This window comes from Emydura macquarii, unplaced genomic scaffold, assembly GCF_026122565.2.
Source record: "Emydura macquarii macquarii isolate MOO-44397 ecotype Brisbane River unplaced genomic scaffold, CSIRO-AGI_Emac_v2 contig_705, whole genome shotgun sequence".
NCBI classification, from domain to species: Eukaryota; Metazoa; Chordata; order Testudines; family Chelidae; genus Emydura; species Emydura macquarii.
In genome coordinates, this window is record NW_027130842.1 from 135,172 (window position 1) to 158,372 (window position 23,201).

At 40.4% G+C, this 23,201-nt stretch overlaps 2 protein-coding genes across 3 annotated transcripts in view; both read right to left on the minus strand.

The window, feature by feature from the left end:
• Positions 1-463: 463 nt before the first annotated feature.
• Positions 464-11,865, minus strand: LOC137149024 (pantetheinase-like). Its single transcript, XM_067542240.1, has 7 exons — positions 11,620-11,865; positions 11,418-11,548; positions 6,326-6,518; positions 5,173-5,464; positions 2,857-3,230; positions 1,109-1,279; positions 464-785 (listed from the first exon to the last, which is right to left on the minus strand). Exons 1-7 carry the CDS (start codon positions 11,830-11,832, stop codon positions 678-680), a joined length of 1,482 nt encoding a protein of 493 aa, XP_067398341.1. The 5' UTR covers positions 11,833-11,865; the 3' UTR covers positions 464-677.
• A 2,726-nt stretch (positions 11,866-14,591) lies between these two features.
• LOC137149026 (MFS-type transporter SLC18B1-like) overlaps positions 14,592-23,201 on the minus strand; it is a 39,456-nt gene continuing 30,846 nt past the window's right edge. For both annotated transcript variants that reach the window (XM_067542243.1, XM_067542241.1), the window contains 5 exons: positions 20,912-21,104; positions 18,041-18,332; positions 17,049-17,422; positions 15,957-16,127; positions 14,592-15,685 (listed from right to left, as the gene is read on the minus strand). In XM_067542243.1, the coding sequence (XP_067398344.1) occupies positions 15,566-15,685; positions 15,957-16,127; positions 17,049-17,422; positions 18,041-18,332; positions 20,912-21,104 (1,150 nt within the window). In that variant the 3' untranslated portion in view covers positions 14,592-15,565. The remainder of the gene's footprint in view (positions 15,686-15,956; positions 16,128-17,048; positions 17,423-18,040; positions 18,333-20,911; positions 21,105-23,201) is intronic.

Sequence of the window (23,201 nt, forward strand, 5' to 3'; positions counted from 1 at the left end):
AGGGATTTTTCCGTAGAAACTGGTTAAAACTGAAAATGAAGGGCCTTGCATATATTGCAATATTCCAATGTGCCAAAGAGCATGAGGGTATGGCACACACAAAGTCATGGGGAAACCATGTGAAAGGAAGGAACTGTGGGTAAGTATGGCAAGTGTTGGACTGATTGTAGGAAACACAGGAAGTGAACGGGACACATCCTTGGGCAGCTTGCTGGGTAGGGTCTATTCCTTGACTTGTGTACCTTTCTGTTTGGCATTTATTCTGCAGGATCAGGCCTTTAGTTATTTTATTTATTAATCCCATAGTTATCTAAAATTATAAAATATGTAATAGTATTTTGATATGCAGTTATCAGGTTCATAATGCTCAATTTTTCTGCATGCTAGAAAAACCAAATTCCAGAAGTCAGTGAGCCAAAAGCAACTGATATTCAACAGTGATAAAATATATGCAGTCATAAAATAGTAGCTATAGTTGATTTATTTCTCAATATGTGATAGCAATGAAATATGCTGCTTTATATTTACTAAACAAAACACAATTATAACAGGCAACAAGGAACAAGTGGTTATTGTTTAAGAAGATGATGCATTATGGGATGTTGTTATTCTGAAATGATTGCAATGGTGAAAGTCTCAATCCAGTAATATCATGGGGATGCCTCAATCCAGTAATATCATTGTGGTTGTGGTGGGTCCTTCTCATACCATCTCCCAAAAAGTGTCACTGTTAAAACTGGTTTAGATGTACCATTCTGACTGATCAAACGTCCATCACTTAATATCTAGTTGAAGAAGAGGATAATAAAATGACACCATTAACAAAGCAGCAATATTACATGGGGCACAAGTGACATGAATTTATAAGGTGAATGTTAAATATTTTGATGAAACAGTTTAATGAAGTAAAGTCTTGGGACTATGACAAACAAAGCCAAATTGCTTTCTGAAGTCAGTTACTGAACAGAATGGGCACCAAATACACATTTTTTTCCACTGTTAACAAGTTTGCCTTAGCTTTGTTTGGACTTTGTTGCAATATTTTGTTCCTTTCCTCTACGAGGTACCTGAGAAGCTAGTCTGAAACAGCTCAAGGACATCCTCCTACCTGAAATTCGCCAGGCGCCAGCTGAACCTCACTGAGCAAGACTTCTGGGAAGATGTATCTAGTGCCAAATGTGCCACTGAGAGAGAAGGTTTCAAACCTGGTTTGAGCAGTATCCACTGGCTGCCCACAAGTTTTCAAGTCTGTGCTTTTACACTTCAGTAGTGTACAAATCTATGGAAAAGAGCAAAGGAACACACATTTAGGAGAATCTTAGAGCAAAAAATAAGAGCTTGATTTTTACTAGGAGTAAAATTTGACTATTTTCCTCAAGACCATATGGCAATCAGCTCAGCTCAACTCTTACAGCAACAATCCTGGTGCATCAAGAACAACTTTTTTGTCTGATTCCCCCCCCAACTGTTCCAGTTGCCTAGACCCTTTCCTACGCTCTCTCTAAGAGCCACCTCTACATTTTCCACTTGTTCTTCCCACTCCTCCATCGAACAGTTGACTTTTTACAAACAAAACTAACACAAGTTCTCTGATGAAGGACTCAGGCAATCTTATACACATTGCTAGCAACAAAATCACTTATTGGACTGTCTGGTGGCCTAAGAGAAGTGAATTTGGTTGTCTCCATCAAATTCCTGGGGGATAGGTGTCTACATAATAAAACCAGCACCACAACTGATACCCTTGTGTTGGCCATCTCAGCAGAGATGCCAAGGTCTGAATGGGCACAGAGACTGAATTCGCCTTTCATCCCAGGTTGGGGCTGATGTGTATCAGAGGGCAATGTGAGGCAGCAAGAACTGTTGTAGCTTCTTTTGTAGAGAAATCAGAGTTGGTCCTCAGCACTGGACATTGGGCAAGAACTAAAATTTTATCAGCTGAACTGAACAAGATCTTTGATTCCATCAAAGTGACTTTTTGAAAAAAATGTATCAGAGGAGATATAGGATGGTTAAAACATCAAGACACATAATGGGATTATAACGTGTGACAGATGGTAAGCTTGTTGGCAGGTACAAGAGTATATTAAAAAACAGACCTGTCTGTAATTTGTGGGTGCAGTAGATCTGCTCAAATATAAAAAAGGGACAATCCATATTAGGTAATGTGACTAAACAAACTTATACCTCCAGCAAGATAGCACTTAATGGTAAATTACTGTCGTTCCCAAAAGTTTGGTTAACAGAGCAAAATATTGGACAGTTCCAATAAACTTTGATACTTATATAACCTTCATTGATATGACATGGCAAATAAGAAAACACTCAATCTTTGTGAATTCAACTGAGTAAAAACATCATGTACAGTTGGATGCAATCAACTAGTATTTTTAAAATAATCATCACATAAAGATTAACTCATACAAAAGAGGTAGAAAGACATTGTTGCATTCCAATTTTGAAAGCCTTTAACAGCATCACAAATATATCTTTCTGCTACTTACCATCCTGATTGATGTCTGTCTCTAAGACAGCATAGTGGTCAGTACAAATGTGGAGGGGGAGGGATAAGGGGTGGAGAATACAAAGATCCATTCTATTGTGGAATAATTTATTACCAGATAAAATCAATCCCTCTTTTCAAGTGAACTCTGTGTTTGTACCCAGAACCATTCCAAGACTTGCTATTTTGAAATTAAAGCATCAACTCATCACTGACAACCAAAAGGGCTCTGCAAGGGAACATGGGAAAACACCATTGTCTTTTTCCCCAGGATCCAAAAGCAGCTCCCATGCAAAGAAGCCTCCTAAAAACATACATGGAGCATTACACATATCCTCAAAAATAAGCTTTACCTGTAAATAGTATTCTCCTTCCACAACATGAAGGCCATCAAAAGCACCCAGTACGTAAACTTCATCTTCTCGCTTCTCCGCCATCCTGTAGCTCAAATGACAGCAAAGGTCTTTCTGGCAAACTGTACGGTTTCCTTCAGGCTTAATGAGCTCAGTGAAGGTGAAATCGTCAAAGAAAATGACTCCACTGAAATCATGGTCATCCGGTGAGAATCGCTTGACACTTGTGGCATACGAGCTCCAATTGACAGCAACAGGGTAGGTGGGAGAAAGACGAGGGTGTGGACTCAGCTTTGCAAGCAGGAGGTGGCTGTTTTCTGTTTTCATATCGTAATGATATGCCCTGGGTCCATCGGGTGCATAGATACCACTCCCTATGAGGGACAGGCAGATTTTTCAATTCAGGGGATTCAGCCATTTGAATAATATTGTCTTTTTCATTTTCCCCAGTGCTGTTGTATTCTGTTATGATTTTTAGAACATTACCAAAAATTAACCTCCCAAAATTAAACCTTTAAAGAACTCAAGTCTGTTCTTATAATTCCTAGAGAGGGGACAGGGTACAGAGTGATCTTATTGAGACAAGGTGCTAGATTCTCCACTGTGGCTGAGATCTCCTCAGCACAATAGAGAGGGGTTGGGGGTGGCAGCATGGACACTGTCAGGGATCCAATTATAGCTCTCTGATTCCCTGCCAACTTGGCCCCATTGCAGAACAGAGCAGCCTGAGAGCTGCTATGACCTATGCTAACTGACAACAGACCCAAAAGGGCCATCCACCAGCTGAGAACAGCCAGAGCCCAGCATACTCATCATCCAGCCCTACACCAGGGCTGGGAGGGAGATGACACAGGAGCTGACTATGCTGGCTATACACCAGTTGAGAACTCCTCCACCTCAGGGGAATCTGGCTGACCAGATAAAGCCAAATCAGGGAGAGAAACTAGCCCAATGCATTTATGTGAGTATGGGATTCCATGCCACACCTATATATTTTCCTGAAGCCATGCACTTCTGCCAGTCAGAATGGATTATGCAGGACAAAATATCTGATATTCCCAGCATGATATTCTGTCAGCACGGGGAAAGAGTTTTTATGCACGGGATGAATCCTATGACAGGTATCCCATATTTCATTCATTCATAAAATGTAAGGCCAAAAGGTACTATTATCATCAATCGTCATCTCATCTGAACACTCCTTCAAGGCAGAGGCCTTAGGACTTCCATTATTAAATTCCTGCTACAATTCCATTAGCTGGGGATGAATGAGGGCATATCTTCTAGAAGACATCCAATTTTAATTTAAAGATTTCCAGTGATGAAGAATCCATCAGAATCCTTGGTCAACTGTTCCAATGGTTAATCACCCTCATGGTTAAAAAACTGTCCTCATTCCTAGCCTGAATTTGTCTAGCTTCAGCGTCCACCCACTGGATCTTATTACCTTTGTCTGCTAGATTGACGAGTCCTTATATCACAGATGTGGGAAATACTGGGAGCTATCCCTTGTATTTCAGACAACATGAATACCATTGGTGACCCAACCCTAAAATCATGCAAGCATGAGATATCACTCATCTCTAATAGATTTCAAAATGCAAATGTGGGCCTTGGCTAAAAGATCATATTCCATCCACTTAGTTGTAAGTAAACACAAGGTCACAGTCTTTTAAAAGAAGTGGGGGAAGAACAGTGTTCCTGTGAAAACTTGGTTCTAAGGTGTTGAATATTGCTGAATGGTGCTACAGCCTAGTCTTCCATTTGGTTAGTATAAATGGACACTTGTGTGCTGGTTTTCAGTTATTACACAGTTTTATGACTGTATTTTATAGTGATTCAAAATGAGTCCTGTTCTTTAGCTGCTGAAAACTTTGTATGAACTAGCTGAACTAGAGAGCATTTGAGGGTGAAAGCAAACCAGTGACATGTATTGAGAAAGGAGAGGAGACTGAAGAGGGCCGTTTATCAGCAAACAGCTAGAATCGCCAACTCAGGGAACCAAGCAAAGAAGCTGCAAGATTCCGCTCACACACAGAAAGTCAGTAAAGAGAACTAAGGAAGAGCCTAAGAAGTTAAGAAGGAGAGAGGAAAAAAACCAAAAAAACAAACCACAGTGAGTTTTGCTGTGCCCTCATTTTGCATCAGGAATACTGAAGTTAGGAATGAGGATACCACAGGGGTCAGAGGTGGTGGTGAGAGATTTTGGCTTCAGAAGAAATACATTGTGTAGCATCAAACAATCTCAGAGAAGAGACAGAGAATAAAGACCCAGTATTATAAAGACAGTTCAACTTACCCCAAACTGCAAATTACCTGTCATATTCATACCGGTGTTGTGTATATTAGCTGCAAGAAAATTGACGCCCATCCCCATAGCCCAGGCGGAGTGAAATTCAATAGCAGTTAAATGTGGTAGGACATTCATCCAAGCAGTGGGGAACAGCACTGTATCTACGTGTAACTTGCTTATCAAGGTCACAGCAGGATCATGAAAAAGTATGTCGAAGCAAGTGAAAATGCCAAACTTTCCAAAGGGTGTGTTGAAAGTGACAATCTCTGGCTCCTTAGGGTGATCAAACTGAGTTTCTGACATAAAGAGATTATACTGACAAAACAAATCATAGGAGGAAAACAATTAAAAGGCACCTAATGCAATAGCCTGGAAACATTTTATAAAACTGTTAAAGGTGACCTGAATTGTTTATTAGTTATTCTAAAAGCTTTCATATATAACCTGTAAGGGTATGTCTACACTGCAATAATATACCCGCGGTACCAAGTGTCCGAGTCCAGGTCAGTAGGACTGAGCTTACGGGATTTGGGCTGTGGGATAAAAACTGCAGCATAGACATTTGGGCTCAGGCTGGAGTCTGTGCTCTGAAACACCACAAGGGGGCAGATCTCAGAGCCTGATCCGAACATCTACATGGAAATTTTTAGCTCCACAATCCCAGTGTGAGTCACCTGATTTGGGCCAGCCATAGCCATGCCACAAATCTTTTATTGCAGTGTAAACATACCCTATGTTTCCAAGTCCTCCTAATAACCAGCTGAGTAAAGCAAGGTCTACTATTCTACTCAATGGTATTTCTCTCTCTGTTATGCGATAGCTTTTAAACAACACATCTGATCCATTCCAGAATTTCTGGGAATGTTCTAGGCATCAATGGGCAGAACCCTATTCATTTGGGTGAAAATCAGGAAAACGTGAAGGAATAAAGGGGGACACATGATTGGCAGAGCCAGAAGCTTTAACCATCTTTGCAATTGTCTGTAGATCTAAGAACTAGTTGATGGCAGCCATTAACATCTTCTAACCTAATAGCCTCCCCCTTCCTTTCCCTCCCCATCTTCCACCCTCTCTCCCCTTTCAATTACTCCTCTCAATGCAGTTTAAAAATGTTGACACCTTGAAAAGCTTCCCTCCCAGACTGACAGAAAAGAACTAGACAATGTTATTTCTTACCTTATGGTAGCGTGCCACTAATTTCCCTTTAGAATTAAAGACAACATTAGTATTGTATTGATAGTGACCATCGCTGGGGCACATGGGATCACTAGAATTACATGGCTTCTTGTCTCCAATATTGGCAACCACATAGATAGAGTTATTTCTTGCCATGCAGCTGAGCCTTTCCTGCACTGCCGCAGGAGCAAATCTAGTTCATTTTTGGCAAAAGGAAAAAGCACAAAACAAAAAATAATCCAGGATCAAACTAAATTCAAAGCTGAAAAAAATGAGAAAATAGGCTTCAAAGTTAATATTTTAAGGAAACACTGGAATTTAGAGTAGCGGGTGTTATGGATCAACTGAGTACTGGGAGGACTCCCAACAGATATTGCTTATTTTCTAATCCTGCAATTGGAGCTGTGCAGACATATTATCAGAATTCATACACAGCCTCTTGACCTCAGTGGACTTCTGCATGGGTGGAGGGGTCTGCCGTCAAGGATCCTACTGTAGGATTCAGGCTTTAGAATGTCAGCTGCAAGGAATAGGGTTGTGCATCCTCCTACATATTTGTACAGCACCTGGCACAATCACCTGAAACTGAATTGAGGCTATTACAGTATAGTTAAATGTAGTATGGATTTTTCAATTCAGTTAGGAACAAAACCAATTTATTTTCTAAATTTTTCAGATTGAAAAAACTAAAAACAGTTTTTAAATATTTTAGGTTGTCAATTCATTTTGAGTCGACTCAGGGTATGTCTGTTTTTCTCAGCTGAAAGTATTTGTCGGGTTTATGAATAGTTTCAGAGTACCACAAAATGCATTTTTCAATGAAAAATATACTTGTTGAAAACATTTCACCAACTCCATACTATGGTATAAATATTTGATGCTAAGAAATGCATTTTGATTCCTCTCTCCTCGCTGTGCCTTTTGTTTAAAAATGGGAAGGAATGGAGGAGCAGGGCCTGCTTTTCTTATTCTTTATTACTCCCCCAGACAGGGCAGGTGTGATCCCAGGCTGGTTTTTACAATGATTTTCAAAACATCAGTCTAACCTTTACCTGCCATTATATATATAATCATTATAAAAAACAATTAAAATGATAGCCAGGATGATGGCTCATGGAGCAGAGTTCTAATATGTCCCAAACAGATGTCATTTCAAAATAGTAAAATTGGTTCATCTATCCCTTTAAATGAAAAAAAGAATGAAAAGACACTTTTATCTATCAAACTGTTACAAACACACAGAACATTTTCCCTTTAGAAATTCATGGAAATATTCAGTTACACATCCAAAATTCTAGATACAGATTCATGTGCTATTTTGTGGTGGCGGGGTCAATAGGAGAGATCTGTAGTAGCAGCATGGAGAGCTTGATCCTCAGCACAAATGCCCCAGACCTGTGCAAATGACCTGAGAATTCCTCCTGAATCTTCGGACATGCACAGGATTAAAATGTCATAGCCCTTGCCCATTCAGCAGGCCAACAACAGACTTGAGAGCACAATACCTGGGAGCTCCGTGATCTATTATTTCATGTCATTCCAGAGCCTGGGGGATGGTACAATCTTATATAACCCTAATCTTTAAAAGTCTCATCTTTCACACCGAAATGCAGGTAAAATGAAACACAAAGGCTATAGACTCTATTAGGAGCCTATCTTTTACACATTGGATTACAGTGAGATCCTATATAAACTAATATGAAAGAGAACCCTTTTGCAAATATTCTAAGGGTATGTCTTCACTGCTGTGGCAGCAGGCATCAATGCAGCTACATCAATTGAGTGGGTCTACATAGATTGGAGACTACACAATCGATTACAGAGCATTCTCCGATCGGCTGAATTAATCCACCTCCCCGAAAGGAGTAAGGCTGCGTCGACGGGAGGGCATCTCCTGTTATAGAATCATAGAAGATTAGAGATGGAAGGGACTTCTGGAGGTCATCTAGTCCAACCCCCTGCACAAAGCAAGACTAACCTCAGCTAAATCATCCCAGCCAGGGCTTTGTCAAGCTGCAGCTTAAAAACCTCTAAAAGTGGAGATTCCACCACCTCCCTAGGTAACCCATTCCAGTGCTTCACCACCCTCCTAGTGAAAAACTTTTTCTTAATATCCAACCTAGACCTCCCCCACTTCAACTTGAGACCATTGATCTGTGTTCTGTCACCTGCCACCACTAAGAACAGCCTAGCTCCATCCTCCCTGGACCCCCCTTTCAGGTAGTTAAAGGCTGCTATCAAATACTCCCTCATTCTTCTCTTTTGCAGACTAAACAAGCCTACTTCCATCAGTCTCTCCTCATAAGTCTTGTGCTCCAGCCCCCTAATAATTTTTGTTGCCCTCTGCTGTACTCTCTCCAACTTGTCCACACCTTTTTGTAGTGGGGGGCCCAAAACTGGACACAATACTCCAAATGCGGCCTCACCAATGCTGAATAGAGGGGAATAATCGCTTCCCGTGATCTGCTGGCAATGCTCCTTCTAATGCAGCCTAATATGCTATTAGCCTTCTTGGCAACCAAGACACACTGCTGACTCATATCCAGCTTCTTATCCACTGTAACCTCCAGTCCTTTTCTGGAGAACTGCTGCCTAGCCTATCAGTCCCCAGTCTGTAGCTGTGCATGGGATTCTTCTGTCCTAACTGGAGGACTCTGCATGTGTTAATGCAGCGCTGTGAAGATGCCGCACTACTTGAACATTATGTAGCTTGCATATCTCCCGTTGACTGCTGCTGCCAGTATAAACCAGCCCTAAGCCATTCAGAGGTGTGGTTTACACACAAAAAGACTGTCTACTCCCACAAACCAAAGAATTCATAAGAAACCAACTAAGGATGTGTAAGAGAAATACCCATCCACACAAAATCTTGAAAGCAATGAAAGCTCCACTTAAGGTATCTTTAATATACTTTACACACCTCCACTACACATACACCACATTCACTGGGAGCTACAATCATGCCCGACCCCTGGGAACATTCTTGGGTGGCTAGCCTGAGCCGCTTCCCATGCCACCCTGGCCACGATGCTATTTTTCAATCGCTAGCTGGAGCAGAGTTAGCACATGTCCGTCTACTTGTACTGGGAAGTATGCTCCCAGCTCTGTGCTGACATAGTCTAAGGCCTGGTCTACACTGGTGGCTTAATTTGAATTAAAGTCCCTTAATTCAAATCAATTACTCCCGCGTCTACACTTGCGCATTGTTAATTCGAATTAAGGAGCCTTTAAAATCGAATTAATAAAACCACCTCTGCAAGTGGATTAGCGCCTGAAGCGTATTAATTAATTTGCATTAGTGTGAGTGTGGACTCAATGGGACTTAATTCAAATTAATTGGCCTCCAGACTGTATCCCATGATGCCCCATTTCAGTACCCTCCCCAAAGCAGCCCCGGGAAGATTTAAATCTTCATTTCCTGCTGTGAATGGGTTTCAAATCCAAGCTGCGATCAACCCACAGATACACAACAAGCCCTTTGCAGTTTGTCCCTTTAAGGGTTTGAAAGATTCCCCGCCTCTACCCCCTTCCCGCATGGTGAATGCATTTTAGTTGCCCAGCAAGCCCTTTGCAGTTTGTCCCTTTAAGATTTGTCCCTTTGAAAGTTTAGCCCTTCAAAGTTTGTTCCTTTAAAAAATTCAACCCCCCAACTCCTCTCCCCTCCCCGCGTGGTGAATGCATTTTAAATGCCAGCAGTGAGAGGAAATTCTTTGCTACATTGTTTCAGTGGCCAACCATGGAAATTGATATTTTCTTAAGAGTTTATTCACAGTGCTACACGTGGATACATTATATCATGCTTTCCATCAGTGAAATGGAAACATTTGTATCACTGTATTAATATACTAACTGACTCCGTTGTTATTTATCTTACATTCTACAGACACCTGTAGAATCAAAATCAAAGGCAAGCAATATACAGTGGGTGGTAGGGGGAGCATAGAAGGCAAACAGCATACAGTTCTAAAGTAATCCAGGATAATCTGTGATATATTTGTCACGGTCAAAATGAGAGCATAGTTCAGCTGGCTCCATGTGCCTGCAGCAATGGCGATCGGGGGAGTAAAAAAACAGCATGAAAATCCTTTTCCTGTTTGTTTGAGGGTGGGGGAGGTAGGTGGGGGAAGCAGCACTGCATTCTGGGATGATGACACTCGTCACAACAGCCTCTATGGTTAGTTGCACTGTGGGATAGCTTCCCACATTGCACTGCTTTCTAATTCGAATTAAGGCTGGCCAGTGTGGATGCAAGAAATCAGCACAAACACTATAGTGTGGACAGTCTGCAGCGCTTTCTATAAATCGCTTTCTATAATTTGAATTAAGCTAATTCGAATTAGTGCTGCAGTGTAGACATAGCCTAAGAGACTCCACCCCTGTATGAAGTTAACAATAAACGGTCAACAGTACCTTTTTACACAAACAAACCCTGCAAATTTTACTTGTAGTATGACTGTGCAGCCTTGTGTTCTCATCACAGTTACCTTTATTCTTCCTTCCTCCATTCCCTCAGCGCATTGCACACTTGTGCCTTGTCTTAACTTAGGCAGAAAAACCTCTTTAGAGCAGGGACAAGCTCTTGCTAGGGGCCCTGATCTGATCGGGGCCTCTCTGTGGAACAAGTAATAATAAAACTATCAACTCAAATTCCTGTCACACACTGAATGTTCTTTAGAAATCCCCCATCCAGGAACTTTCCAGGCCAACTCTCGATCACCTGTTATTATCTGATAAGCTCACAGATAAATTGTATTCAGAAAATATATAAAAAGGAGATTAGAATGAATTCTAGCAGCTGAATCTTCTCTAAACATGATGATGTTACCTTAGAACCTTTCACCCAGGGTTGTGCATTGCTGCCCAGCTACGGAGTTCATCTTGATAAGTGCCTGGTTTATGAAATACTTATTTGAATTGCCTGTTCAGTTTGTCAGGATATTTCAGACATTAGGTTATTTAACTGTTGTGCACAAATATTTTGGAGTCAAATTCAAAAGATCTCTCAGGCCTTTCATAGTTATTGTTAATACACTCATTTTAAGACCATTAACACAGTATTTTAAAGCTATTTAAGACGCTGCTTATGTGATACCTTTCAGGGTCAGTGCATGGAATCCAATTCATTTGTGGATCTGGGATGTCTTCAAGATAGGGGAATATGGTATCTCTTTTGAAGTCCCAGCCATAAATGCCATCTTCAGGCATCACAATGATATGTGCACCCTGAAACAACAGGCTAAATTAAGTACTTACCACAAAGAACAAAAACAACCAAGAAAATCAAGACACAATACCTGATGGGCTGCTTCTTTGATAGCCCTTTCCAAAATGTCCATATTTTTGTTCATTAGTGCCAAAGCATCATCAGAAGAAACAGGATCCCCAGTGACATTTGGCAATATAACAGAGTATTCATACACTGCTGCAATGTAGCTGTCCAAGGCAAAGGCCTGAAGGATTGAGTATATAATAAGTGTAGCATATATGTGAAGCTGGAACGAGATCATTGTTGAAGCTCAGTGGAAAATGTAAAACTGAAAGCAAGTGTCTAAAAACTAAGGGAGAAAAGAAGATTGGGTGGCAAAGTCCAGCTTTCTTATTAGTTTACTTTGGCAACAATTTCCCACAAAATTACTGAGGAAAACACAGCATTGTGCAAAAAGAGTACCAGAGCTAAAAAATGTATTACAACATCAAATTATCTGTAGTTAAATAGGTAAGTAATATTCTCTGCACTAGTGACATACGAATAATTGTGCCAATGCAAAAGAGAAACACTAAATGACATGTCTAGAAATAGTGTCCCAAATTTTGCTTTGTTCTAACTAGCAAACCTGCCTTATGTGAGGAGTCTCAAAGAGCTGAGCTTGTTTAGCCTAACCAAAAGAAGGCTGAGGGGAGATATGATTGCTTTCTATAAATACACATCAGAGGGATGAATTATTTAAGTTCAGTGCCACTGTGGACATAAGAACAAATGGATATAAAATGGCCATCAGGAAGTTTGGACTTGTAATTAGATGAAGGTTTCTAACCATCAGGAGTGAAGTTCTGGAACAACCTTCCAAGGGCAGCAGTGGGGGCAAAAAACCTAGCTGGCTTCAAGACTGAGCTTGATAAGTCTATGGAGGGGATGGTATGATGGGACAGCCTAGTTTGGCAATTAACTGATCTTTGACTACTAGTGATAAATATGCCCAATGGCTTGTGAAGGGATGTTAGATGAGATGGGTTCCGAGTTACTACAGATAATTCCTTCCAGGTGTCTAGCTGGTGGGTCTTGACCATATACTCAGGGTTTAGCTGATTGCCATATTTGGGGTCAGGAAAGAATTTTCCCTCAGGGCAGATGGGTAGAGGACCTGGGGGTTTTACTCCTTCCTCTGCAGCATGGTGCACAGGTCATTTGCTGTTGGTTTCTCTATACCTTGAAGTCTTTAAACCACGATTTGAAGACTTCAGTAACAGGTTAGGGATCTATCACAAGAGTGGGTGGATGAGGTGGTTCTGTGGCTTGCATTGTGCAGGAGATCAGACTAGGTGATCAGAAGGTCACTTCTAACCTTAAGGTCTATGAGTCATTCCATTGACTCCAGTGGACTTTTGCAGAATAGAATTTGTACTAGGTTTGTATTTTGGGTCCAGTCCAACTCCCATTAACACTAATATCAAGACTGATTGACTTCAGTCAGCATTGAATCAAATCCCATGCTAGGTTTGAAAAATGTAAATTAGGCTATGTGATGTACCTGCTCCCTATTACATCACAGCTTCTTTGCATTCCAGAATTTCCATGTTTCTAGCCATTGCATATAGGTTGCCTTCCACTCAGAGTTCCTTTGCAATGAGGTATTTAAATGACCTCCTGATAACTAGATAATCTTTTGCAATTCATAGTGTTAGTATTTTGACTTGCATATTGTCTTTTGTACCACCGGTGCAGGGAGGAAGGACCAGTAAAAAGCAAGGATCCTAACAATAGTGTAATGTTAATTATCATATTTGTCGCTAATAGACAAACGAGTAGGCCTTTTTGTAGGCCTGTGCAGCAGCCTTAGCCTTAGCATGTCTAAGCCAGGAGAGGAGGGGGTTTGGCGACCACAGGAAGGAAGCCTCTTGCTCAACCTTTGTCTGACTCTGTGTTCTCCCTGATGACATCTCTGTTGAAAGTGCTGGGGTCTGTGTTTTAGGAGAAAAACAAAAAGTTTATCTATATTTGCTCTATGAGATGGGTTTGTCAGGATCACAAGTCAAACAAACTCTGCAAGAACACATCTGGCTAATTAGTAATCTGAGGGAACCTCTTGCCTAGCCTTTGAAATTGCTTGCCTGATAAGTTTTTATTGGCATGTCATTGTCTACTAACAAGAATAAATAAGGGGGGAGAAGTTTGGGCTAGTTGGATCTCTTTATGGACGCATCTATGGATCTCCACTGGCACAGAAGATTGGCCATTGGAAGGCTGCCGGTATACCACTTGACAGCCACACCAAACTTCATTAAGTATTGAGGGTTGGAGGTATTTTACTAACCTGTGGCAGATGTGTGTAAGTGCTTGAGACTAAATAAATTTATAAATTATAAATTATAAGTGAGAGCACTCTTGTATTGTCCTGTTTGGCAAGTCATCTATCGGTCAGATGACTGTGTCACCATTGATTTATATCCTGACACCACCTCACACAAAGTAAAATTACCAAGAGTTTTGGATTGAAACAACCCCAGGTAACAAGATGCCCCCCCTAGATTTGCTGCTTGGCTTGTACTGAGCATTCTAACATGGATGGAGGCTGTTGATAGTTTGGTGTCACAGATAGACACTGTGTTTAATAAGGCTGTTTCTCAGAGGCTGAAGGAATCTTAGAATCCAGAATCACTAGACTCTTATTCAAACCTTGCCTTACAGAGTAGGTTTCTTAGTCATGGCATTTGGAATCTCACCCCTTCTTGAACTTGATGTCCGTCCCCCCCTCCTCCTCCTCCCCGATCCATATATTCTCCATTCTCCATTTTGTCCTCTTATCTTTCCAACTCACTTTTGCTCCCACAGTGTGCAGTAACTAAATCAAAAGGAGTTTTTCCCATTCTCTTTATTATGGCTGCCCTTGGGATTATGTAGGATGCTTATATTTTAGTGAAAACATACAGACTAAAATGTGATTCTATTTTATGATATTTAGCCTTGGTCATGGGTGCAATAGTTGAAAACCTGAGTAAGTACATCTACAAAATAAAACAGAAGTAAAAATTGTTAAAGACTACAATCTGAACACAGGGTTTTTTTAATCTTAAACAATTGCATTTAATTGTAATTAGAAAATGGACATACTTTGAAAAGTAACAGAATCAAAAAACAAACATCCAGTTTAAATCACTCCAGAAAGAGGAAGTTCACATAACTGGAAATAGGACTAAGTATAGACCCCAGTCATGTGAACACTAACACATATGAAGTTACACATGTGAGTATACTGACCACAACAGAATGACTAATACAGGTAAAGTAAAGGATATGCTTAAGTGTTTCCAGGATAAGACCCTAAAAACACAGAACATTCAACTAAAAATACAACCAAATCAGTTTCATTTTGTAATTTTAATTGGTGCATTAGAAATACTGAGGCTACATAGTCGTATGTGGACATTATTGCACATTTCCTGAGATTTTCAAGACTTTTTGTATGGGTACAGATCACTGTTTGAAACCTATAGCACAGCTATTGCCATTTTTAAAAAAAGCACATTTTCCACACATTTAAAATATGCCCATAATGTACAACATGCAGGAAAATGCATTGTATATGGAAACTAGAATAATTTGAAACTATAGTTTGGTGTGATGAGATAGTCTATTAAAAGGAATGTTTATTTGAAAATGTAACGACATTATCTAACTGAAGGATTTCATTTTTTTCCTCTTTTTCAAATTAATTAATTACAGTACCCACGGAAGGTACTGGACTGACAACACAGAAGAATGGATCTAATTAATAGTTTATATTCATCTCTGATTTATAAACAGTTTTGTTTAGAAGTGGATCTGAACAAAATCCCAGAGCTAACCTCTACCCCAACTCCTGGTTTTATAATGGAATCATGGCAATAGAGTAATGTGCATTGACTAGACAGAACCCATTTAGATTGCAGAATATGAAAAATACTAGATAATAACTAGTTAACACAGATTAACATTACATGAAATTCCTATTCTGAGAAGGCTAAAAAGCATTAATAGCCACATCATGGGGAAGCCTGCTGTGGGTGTGGAGGATCCTTTTCATACCACCTCCCAAACAGTGTCACTGACAGGACTGGCTTAGATGTACCATTCCGGTTTATCATACGTCCATCATTTAATACCTAGTTTGAGAGAAGAAAGATTAATAGAACCATTAACGGAGCAGTAATATAGCATGGTGTGTGGGCAACAAATGAGAACATTAATATGTTAAGGTATTTTAGCTTAGCTTGGAAAAAGATATGTGCTGTACAACTCAATGTCTCACTCAAGCCAAATATGAAGAGCAGAAGGGCTCATTGGACGATTTTTGTGTTTAGCACTGGCCTGTGTCATCTTAGGCTATGATCCTTTGAAATGCAAGTTTGAAACAGCTCAAGCGCATTCTCTTACCTGAAATTCGCCAGGCGCCAGTTGAACCCCATTGAGCAAGACTTCTGGAAAGACGTAATTAGTGCCAAACGTGCCGCTGAGAGAGAACTCTTCAAAGCTGGTCTGAGCAGTAGCCACTGGCTGCCCACAAGTTTTCAAGTCTGTGTTTTTACACTTCAGTAGTGTGCATATCTATGAGGAAGAAACAGGAGGGATATATTCGGAGAGCTTACAGTAAACAAGAGCCAGGCTTAGATAGCAGGAGAAACCTCTCATTGTCAAGGCATTATAAAAATATTTACTCGTTTAATTAAGTTAGACCCATGGATGCTCTGATGCCTTGTAATTCAACCCAATGTCTGTGTGTGTGTCTCTCTCTCTTCCTCCTCCCCTCCCCCCCTTCTCAATTATAGCTTTGCTATTGACATGGTTTGTGGCCTGGGCAAATCACTTCACTTTTGTCCCAGTTTCCTGGTCAGTGAAATGGGGATATTTGACTTTCCTACACAAAAGGATCCATTTAGGCTTACACAATGCTACAGAAATGGTACTACACAGGAAATAAGAACAAGCTCAAAAGTTGTGTGTATAGAATGGATTATATCCATGTTTCTTTTATACATTAACTTGCAATAACAATAATAAATTAAAAAGTCCTATCAGCATGAGCATCACTTCAGCCTGAAGCTAAATGTCCACAGCTGAAACAAGCTGTCTCATAGGACAGAGTGTATCTGCTGATCCAACAGAGTTGTCCGCCAAAAGTTCATGTGTGTTCTAGGAAGGGGCTGTGTGCCTTCCCTTCCAGATACACAAACAAACTTCTTTGAACTCTGATAACCAAAGATAAACTCATGCCTTTGGCTATAAAAAGACCTCACAGACCTCTGATCACTTACATCATTGAGAGAACAGGAGGCATCAACATTCTAAACTGGGTAAAGAAGACCTGTGGGGTTAATAGCACCCTATTTCTCAAACATTTGTTTTAAGAAAGCACTTTGTGATGAAGTATCTAACTATCCCTTGGGGCAGATGTGAAGGCCTCCAAATAGAAAAAGGCATGTTCCAGCCCACCCCACCCCACCCGAAATAAAGAGTAAAAAGCTTTACCTGCAAATAATATTCTCCTTCCACAACATGAAGGCCATCAAAAGCACCCAGCACGTAAACTTCATCTTCTCGCTTCTCCGCCATTCTGTAGCTCAAATGACAGCAAAGGTCTTTCTGGCAAACTGTACGGTTTTCTTCAGGCTTAGTGAGTTCAGTGAAGGTGAACTGATCACAGTAAATGACTCCACTGAAATCCTGGTCATCTGGTGATAATCGTTTGACATTTGTGGCATACGAGCTCCAGTTGACAGCAGCAGGGTAGGTGGGAGAAAGACGAGGGTGTGAACTGAGCTCTGCAACCAGGAGGTGACCATCCTCTGTTTCCGTATTGTAATGAAATGCCCTGGGTCCATTTGGTGCATAGATACCACTACCTGGGAGTGGTAGACAAGAAGGGAGTTTTTAAATCAAAAAAGGAATTAGCCATTTCATATTATGCAGTTTATCTTCACATGTTAAACATGAACAGTTTTATTCTGTTACTGACAGAATTATTTTAAAAATCAAAATCAAAGCTTTTACACACTAGAAGCCTGATCCAATGCTCACTGAAGTATAAGGGAACTAGGCGAAACTCAAAGGTTTCATGGCACCTAAGTGATGTAATGGGAGATAAGTGTGACTAAATTGGTGTAAATTACACAGTGAGTGGGAAGGATAGTTACATGGCATTGCTGAAAAATCAAGGTCCATGGTGAGACTACATTGAACTACAAATTCAAACTTCAGCAATAATTATTATTTAATAAGGAATTGTTACATTCTACAAACTAAACAAAAAAAAAAAAAAGCTTATTCTCAATTTAACATTTTATTTCTGATGTATGTGTAAACATTCTTTATTAAGACCCTGGTCCTGAAAACACTTACATAAGTAGTTCTACTGAATTTAGTTGGACTATTCACATGCTGAACTTGAAGCATGTGCATAAGAGAGTTTGCAGGATCAATACTTAAAATACCAAATCAGTTAACCCAAGATTGTAATTTACCTGTCATATCGAAGCTGGAGTTGCGTATATTTGCTGAAAGAAAATTGACTCCCATTCCCATAGCCCATGCAGAGTTTAACTGAATAGCAGACAAAAGTGGTAGAGTATTCTGCCAAGCTGTTGGGAACAACACAGTATCCACTTGTAACTTGCTCACCAGGACCACAGCAGGATCATGGAAAAGTATGTCTGCACAAGTGAAAATGCCAAACTTTCCAAAGGATGTATTGAAGGTGACAAACTCTGGCTCCTTAGGGTAATCAAACTGAGTTTCTGTCACAAAGAGGTTGTACTGTTTATGGGAAGGAGAGAGAGGAAATCTATTAGGATGGGTTAAATCATATAAATCAGAATTCAGTGCAGCTAAAATGTTTGCATAAATACAGGGAATAGAATCTACGCTTCTGTTAAATTCTTTTCCCACATTGAAGCAGGCTGAATTTCAATACACAAGAAAAGTCAGACAGGAGTATACAGGATTCCCTTTTCTCTTCCATGAACAGTATTTTCATTTATTCATTGGGAGGGAGTATATGAAATACTGGATTTTTCACACCCTACAGAGTATGTCCCTTCAGATTTATAAATGGTAAAAAATGGCCTTTTGGGAGTTTATTAATTAATTAATTTCAGCAACAGCAGAATAAGTGGTTTAGCAAGTTAATGCCTAGCACTTCTAGTATCCTTGCTTTTAAACCATGATTTTAGTTCCAAATTCATTTAAGTTTGGGGTGTCATGCTGGTTAGATGTGAGGGGGGAGAGGGAAGAGAGAGCATGTGTTATATTGTTTGACATCAAAATGTCAAAATCATAATAATTCATGTGAGATAAAACATGTCAGGTACTGTTAGGAAGGTTATAATATGCTAAGTCAGATGATGACACTTATGTTCATGTGTAATATGTGAAATGGAAGTTATAGATATATTTGAGATATCTGTATTTCAAATTGTGCTGCCTGGATAATACCCCAGATAGGATGGCGGCAGAATAACAGCCTACTTAATGGCCCATTAAGACACTCAGAGATACAAAGGGCCCAGGAAGAAACTAAAGGTATACCTGAAGAGTTACCAGGATTGGCCCACGTGACTCTGGACTCCATTTTAGTTCTTGTAATATTCCACAAGACCGCATGACCAGGGCCAGAGGGTATATAAGGCCAAGCCACAGAAACCATTTTGTCTTTGTTCCTGTTCAGCTACAGACACACACCTACCTCTGGATTAATTCATTTGCAACTGAACCAAAAGGACTAAGACCCATTCAGGTACTGGATGTATGCCAGAGGAACTATACAAGCCTGCAACTCCACAGTCGTTTTAGAAACCTGATGTATATGGACTTTCAAATCATTTGTATGTATCTGATTGCTCTAATCCTTTAAACATTTCTCTCATTGTTTGTTTCTTCCTTTTTACAATCAACTTTTAGTTTTGGTTACTAATGGATTGGCTGGCAGTGTGGTATTTTAGGAAAGATGCAAACTTATATTGATCTGGTATTGTGTCTGATCCTTTGGGGTCAGAGGGAACCTCTTTAGTAAAGAGCATAGAGTTTAAATAACTGGTCTCTTTACTGGACCTAGTGGCTGACTGGGAGCCAGAGGCTGAAATGCAGTAAAGGGGGCTGTGTGCATTTGTATACTGGCTTCTGTGGGGATTCAGAAGTGCAGTTTGTGGCTGGTTGGGAAGTCTGGCTTCAGTGCCACCCACCAGTGCTGGGAGAATCTGCTCTCCATTTGCAGCCTGCCCTGATCTTGGCATTATCAGTTGGCTACCCTGGGCACGGGACGGGTCAGATGGGGAACCCACCATAGTGTCACAGTTTGTTCACATCATTCGTTACTAGAGGGTGACATGATTTGTTGCTTCTGTAGGCTGAGCATTACACACTGAGCCATGAGGGGAGTGAGGGTGCACATGCCCATGGCTCCTTGCACACCTCCAACCCCCTACCCAGCTTCCTCATTGCCACCCTCCCATCCCCCTCCATTTTAGGGACCCCTAATGCCAGATTCTCTGTCTCCCTCATTCCCGGGTCCCCCATTCTCAGCCCCCATGCCAGGGGCTTTGTGTGTACCCTCATGGCTCCCTACCACCATTTTTATTCTCATTCTTTTCTCTCTCTCTTTCAGGGTGTTAACATTTTAGATACTGGGTGGATGGGCAGAGCTGAGATGGGGTGGGCGAAGAACACTGTTAGGCTGGCAGGTGTAAATGGCAGCCATCAATCAGTTCTTTGATCGACAGACAATTACGGAAGAGGTTGCAGCTGCTGGCTCTGCTAACCAGATGCCTGGGGCTGCATGTGTCCCTCTTCATGCCCTTGAGATTGTCCCAATTTTCACCAAAACAAATAGGGTTTTGCCCATTGATGCCTAGAACATTCCCTGTAACTTTTGGAATTGATTGGATGCGGCGTTCAAAAGCTATCGCATTTTACCCAAACAAACAAAGAAATGCCATCAAGTTGAATGTAAGACACCACAAGCTCAGCTAACTACGTATGTCACTACTTAAGAGAGACCAAGTAGGGGTTACCTGAGGGTCACCAGTGGCGTTCATTTTCTGCTGCCCACTGAAGCAAGAACTAGATCGGACTGGAACATTTAAGGTTAATTTTTTTGACAAAATGGAGTTAAAGCTGCCTCAGCTAGGACTCTGCAACTGTGGCTAGGAAAAAGCTCTCCTCTGACTACAGACACTGAAAACGTGACCTCTCCTGCTTTAACATGGCTTTACACTCTGATCCTCTGAATGACACTACGTATTATTTCACCCTCATTTTAGCTATGGGAATTTGGAAAAAATGCTAGATGAGATAAAAAAAGGAGTCAGTTACTGCACTGAACTGTGCAAATTTCTTACCTTATGGTAGCGTGCCACCAATTTCCCTTCTGAATCAAAGACAACGTCAGTATTATACTGATAGTGACCATCGCTGGGGCACTTGGGATCACTGGAATTACACGGCTTCTTGTCCCCCATATTAGCAACCACATAGATAGCATTGCTCCGTGCCATGCAGCTGAGTCTTTCCTGCACTGGTGCAGGAGCAAATCTAATGAATTGTAAACAAGAAGTCAATACAAATTCTAAATTTAAGACTTTGGAGCAGAAGAACAATGGATTTAACTTAGTCATTTTAATTAGAAGACTGCTGTTGTTGGGTAAGCCAATCAAGGCACAGAATAGACTATTGGTGAGTCTATAAAAAGTGTTCGGAATAAAATCCAAGTCACTCTTTCTGCCACTATGCGTTAGCCTAACTGGACAGAACAGTTTAGAATTGGACTTTGAGTCTCTTTGCACCCACTACACCTCATTTTCCTCCTAGACTGGCTTCCTCTCACCTAACCAAACCCAATTCCTTGTTCCATTGGGGGGGAAAAAACCCACACACATCCTCACAAAACAATAAAAGAACATTATTTAGGTTGAAAAGTCAAGCCCCCCAAAATTATGACATGCCAGAATTAAGTGCCAGAAATTCGGTTTGGGAAAGAGGAAAAGTGAGAGAACATCATAACAAACCCTCCTTTGTGTCACTTCACAAATATCCCAGGGGAGGATGTATTGTGTGTGTGTGTTTATGCATGCTTGAAATCCAAATGTTTAAATTAGTCACCAAAATATAATAGAAAAACGACATCACATCTCACTCTTCATTTTGAGTTCAGACACCATTGCACAGATTGTGTGCCTTTTTATCTTTGAGCAGGTACCCCATCTTAATGTTGAACATTTCTTAGGCTCTGATCCTACAATAAACTCCACACAGACAGACGGTATTTCATACAAAGATGAACAGCTTCAACAAGAGAAGCTGCTGGAGACCCACCCTAAGTAACAAATTACCTGGTGATTAGGACACTCACCTGGGAGCAGGGAATCCCTGGGTCAAGTCCTTGTTCCTGTGCAAGGATTCTAACCTCTGTCTCTCACATCTCTGGTGAATAACCTAATCCCTGGGCTACAGATTCTGGGGAGAAAGGAGGATGCGAACACCACCAGCTTTCCTTCCCTCTACCCCATTCCCAATTTTATGAATCTAGCCCTTAAAATGCCCAGAAACAAAATGTTTCAGGTCACATGAAACATTTTGATGAACAAAACAGACATTTTCAATTAGTCAAAATTCCAAAGAAATTCTGGATTCAATTCAACTTGAAGTGTTTTTCAATTATTCCAAACTGCCAGCAAACAAAAAAATCCCAGCTCTATTTGTAATGCTAGTTTTTGGGATAACTGAAACATCCCTGTAATTTTTTTTACCCTTACATTTTCACATGGTTTCAATCTTAAAGCTTTTTGTCTAGGTGCCTGCACACATACTTACCCAGAATGAGGTAGCAGGGTGGGTGAGTTTTAACTTATTTTAAAATTTGGGGCTGTTCCATAAGAGTTTGCAGAAATGAGTGTACATGCATTTTTTTTTAAATTAAATTGTTGAAAGATGCTCCAAGATATATTAAACATTTTTCTCTAGGAACCCATACTTGTGTTTAAGCCTTTAAACAAGGCCCGCTTCAGCCTAAATCTCCAGCTTACAAATATCTGAGCTTCGTTTGCTTGTTTCTGCCCTGAATTGTAAATTCTTTGATACAGGGATCATGGGCAAAATCCTGGCCCCAATGAAATCAGTGGAAATTTCTGCCTTTGACTTCAGTGGAGTCAGGATTTTACCACTTATCTCCTTACTTTTATACAATGTTTATTACAATGTCACTACTCAAAACAATGTTTAAAAGAGAAACACGGCTGAAACACAAAGCCAGTATGTTCAGCTTTTATAAATATTAGATGGCTAAACTCTGGCTTTACTTAGCAACAAGTGATGGCGAAACTTTTCAAACCCAACATGCTGGGAAAAATAATCCTTGCATTAGTTGAACTGACTCATCCCACGAGTGCCATCTAGCGGCAAAACATTAACAAATATTTCTCTGGCTATATACGGTTAATCTTTAATTGTAGCAGAGCACAACTGCTAATCATATATTGACATTACTGTGACAAAATGTATCCATGTCCACACCTTACACACTATTGTAATAGACTTTGTACAAAGTATGGTTTGTGAGATATCTTTTAAAAACGCACAATTTGCTGATCAATAATATCATGGCAAAATGCACATAGCAGCTGTTCTATGACT

Bases quoted from the DNA above. Each gene is read 5' to 3' on its own strand.
- LOC137149024 (XM_067542240.1), bottom strand. From the start codon at position 11,832: ATGATCTCGTTCCAGCTTCACATATATGCTACACTTATTATATACTCA. The intron at 11,549-11,619 runs GTATTGTGTCTT...CTGTTGTTTCAG, and splicing joins TCAAAGAAGCAGCCCATCAG to GGTGCACATATCATTGTGAT. The intron at 3,231-5,172 runs GTAATTTGCAGT...TGTCCCTCATAG, and splicing joins CACCGGTATGAATATGACAG to GGAGTGGTATCTATGCACCC.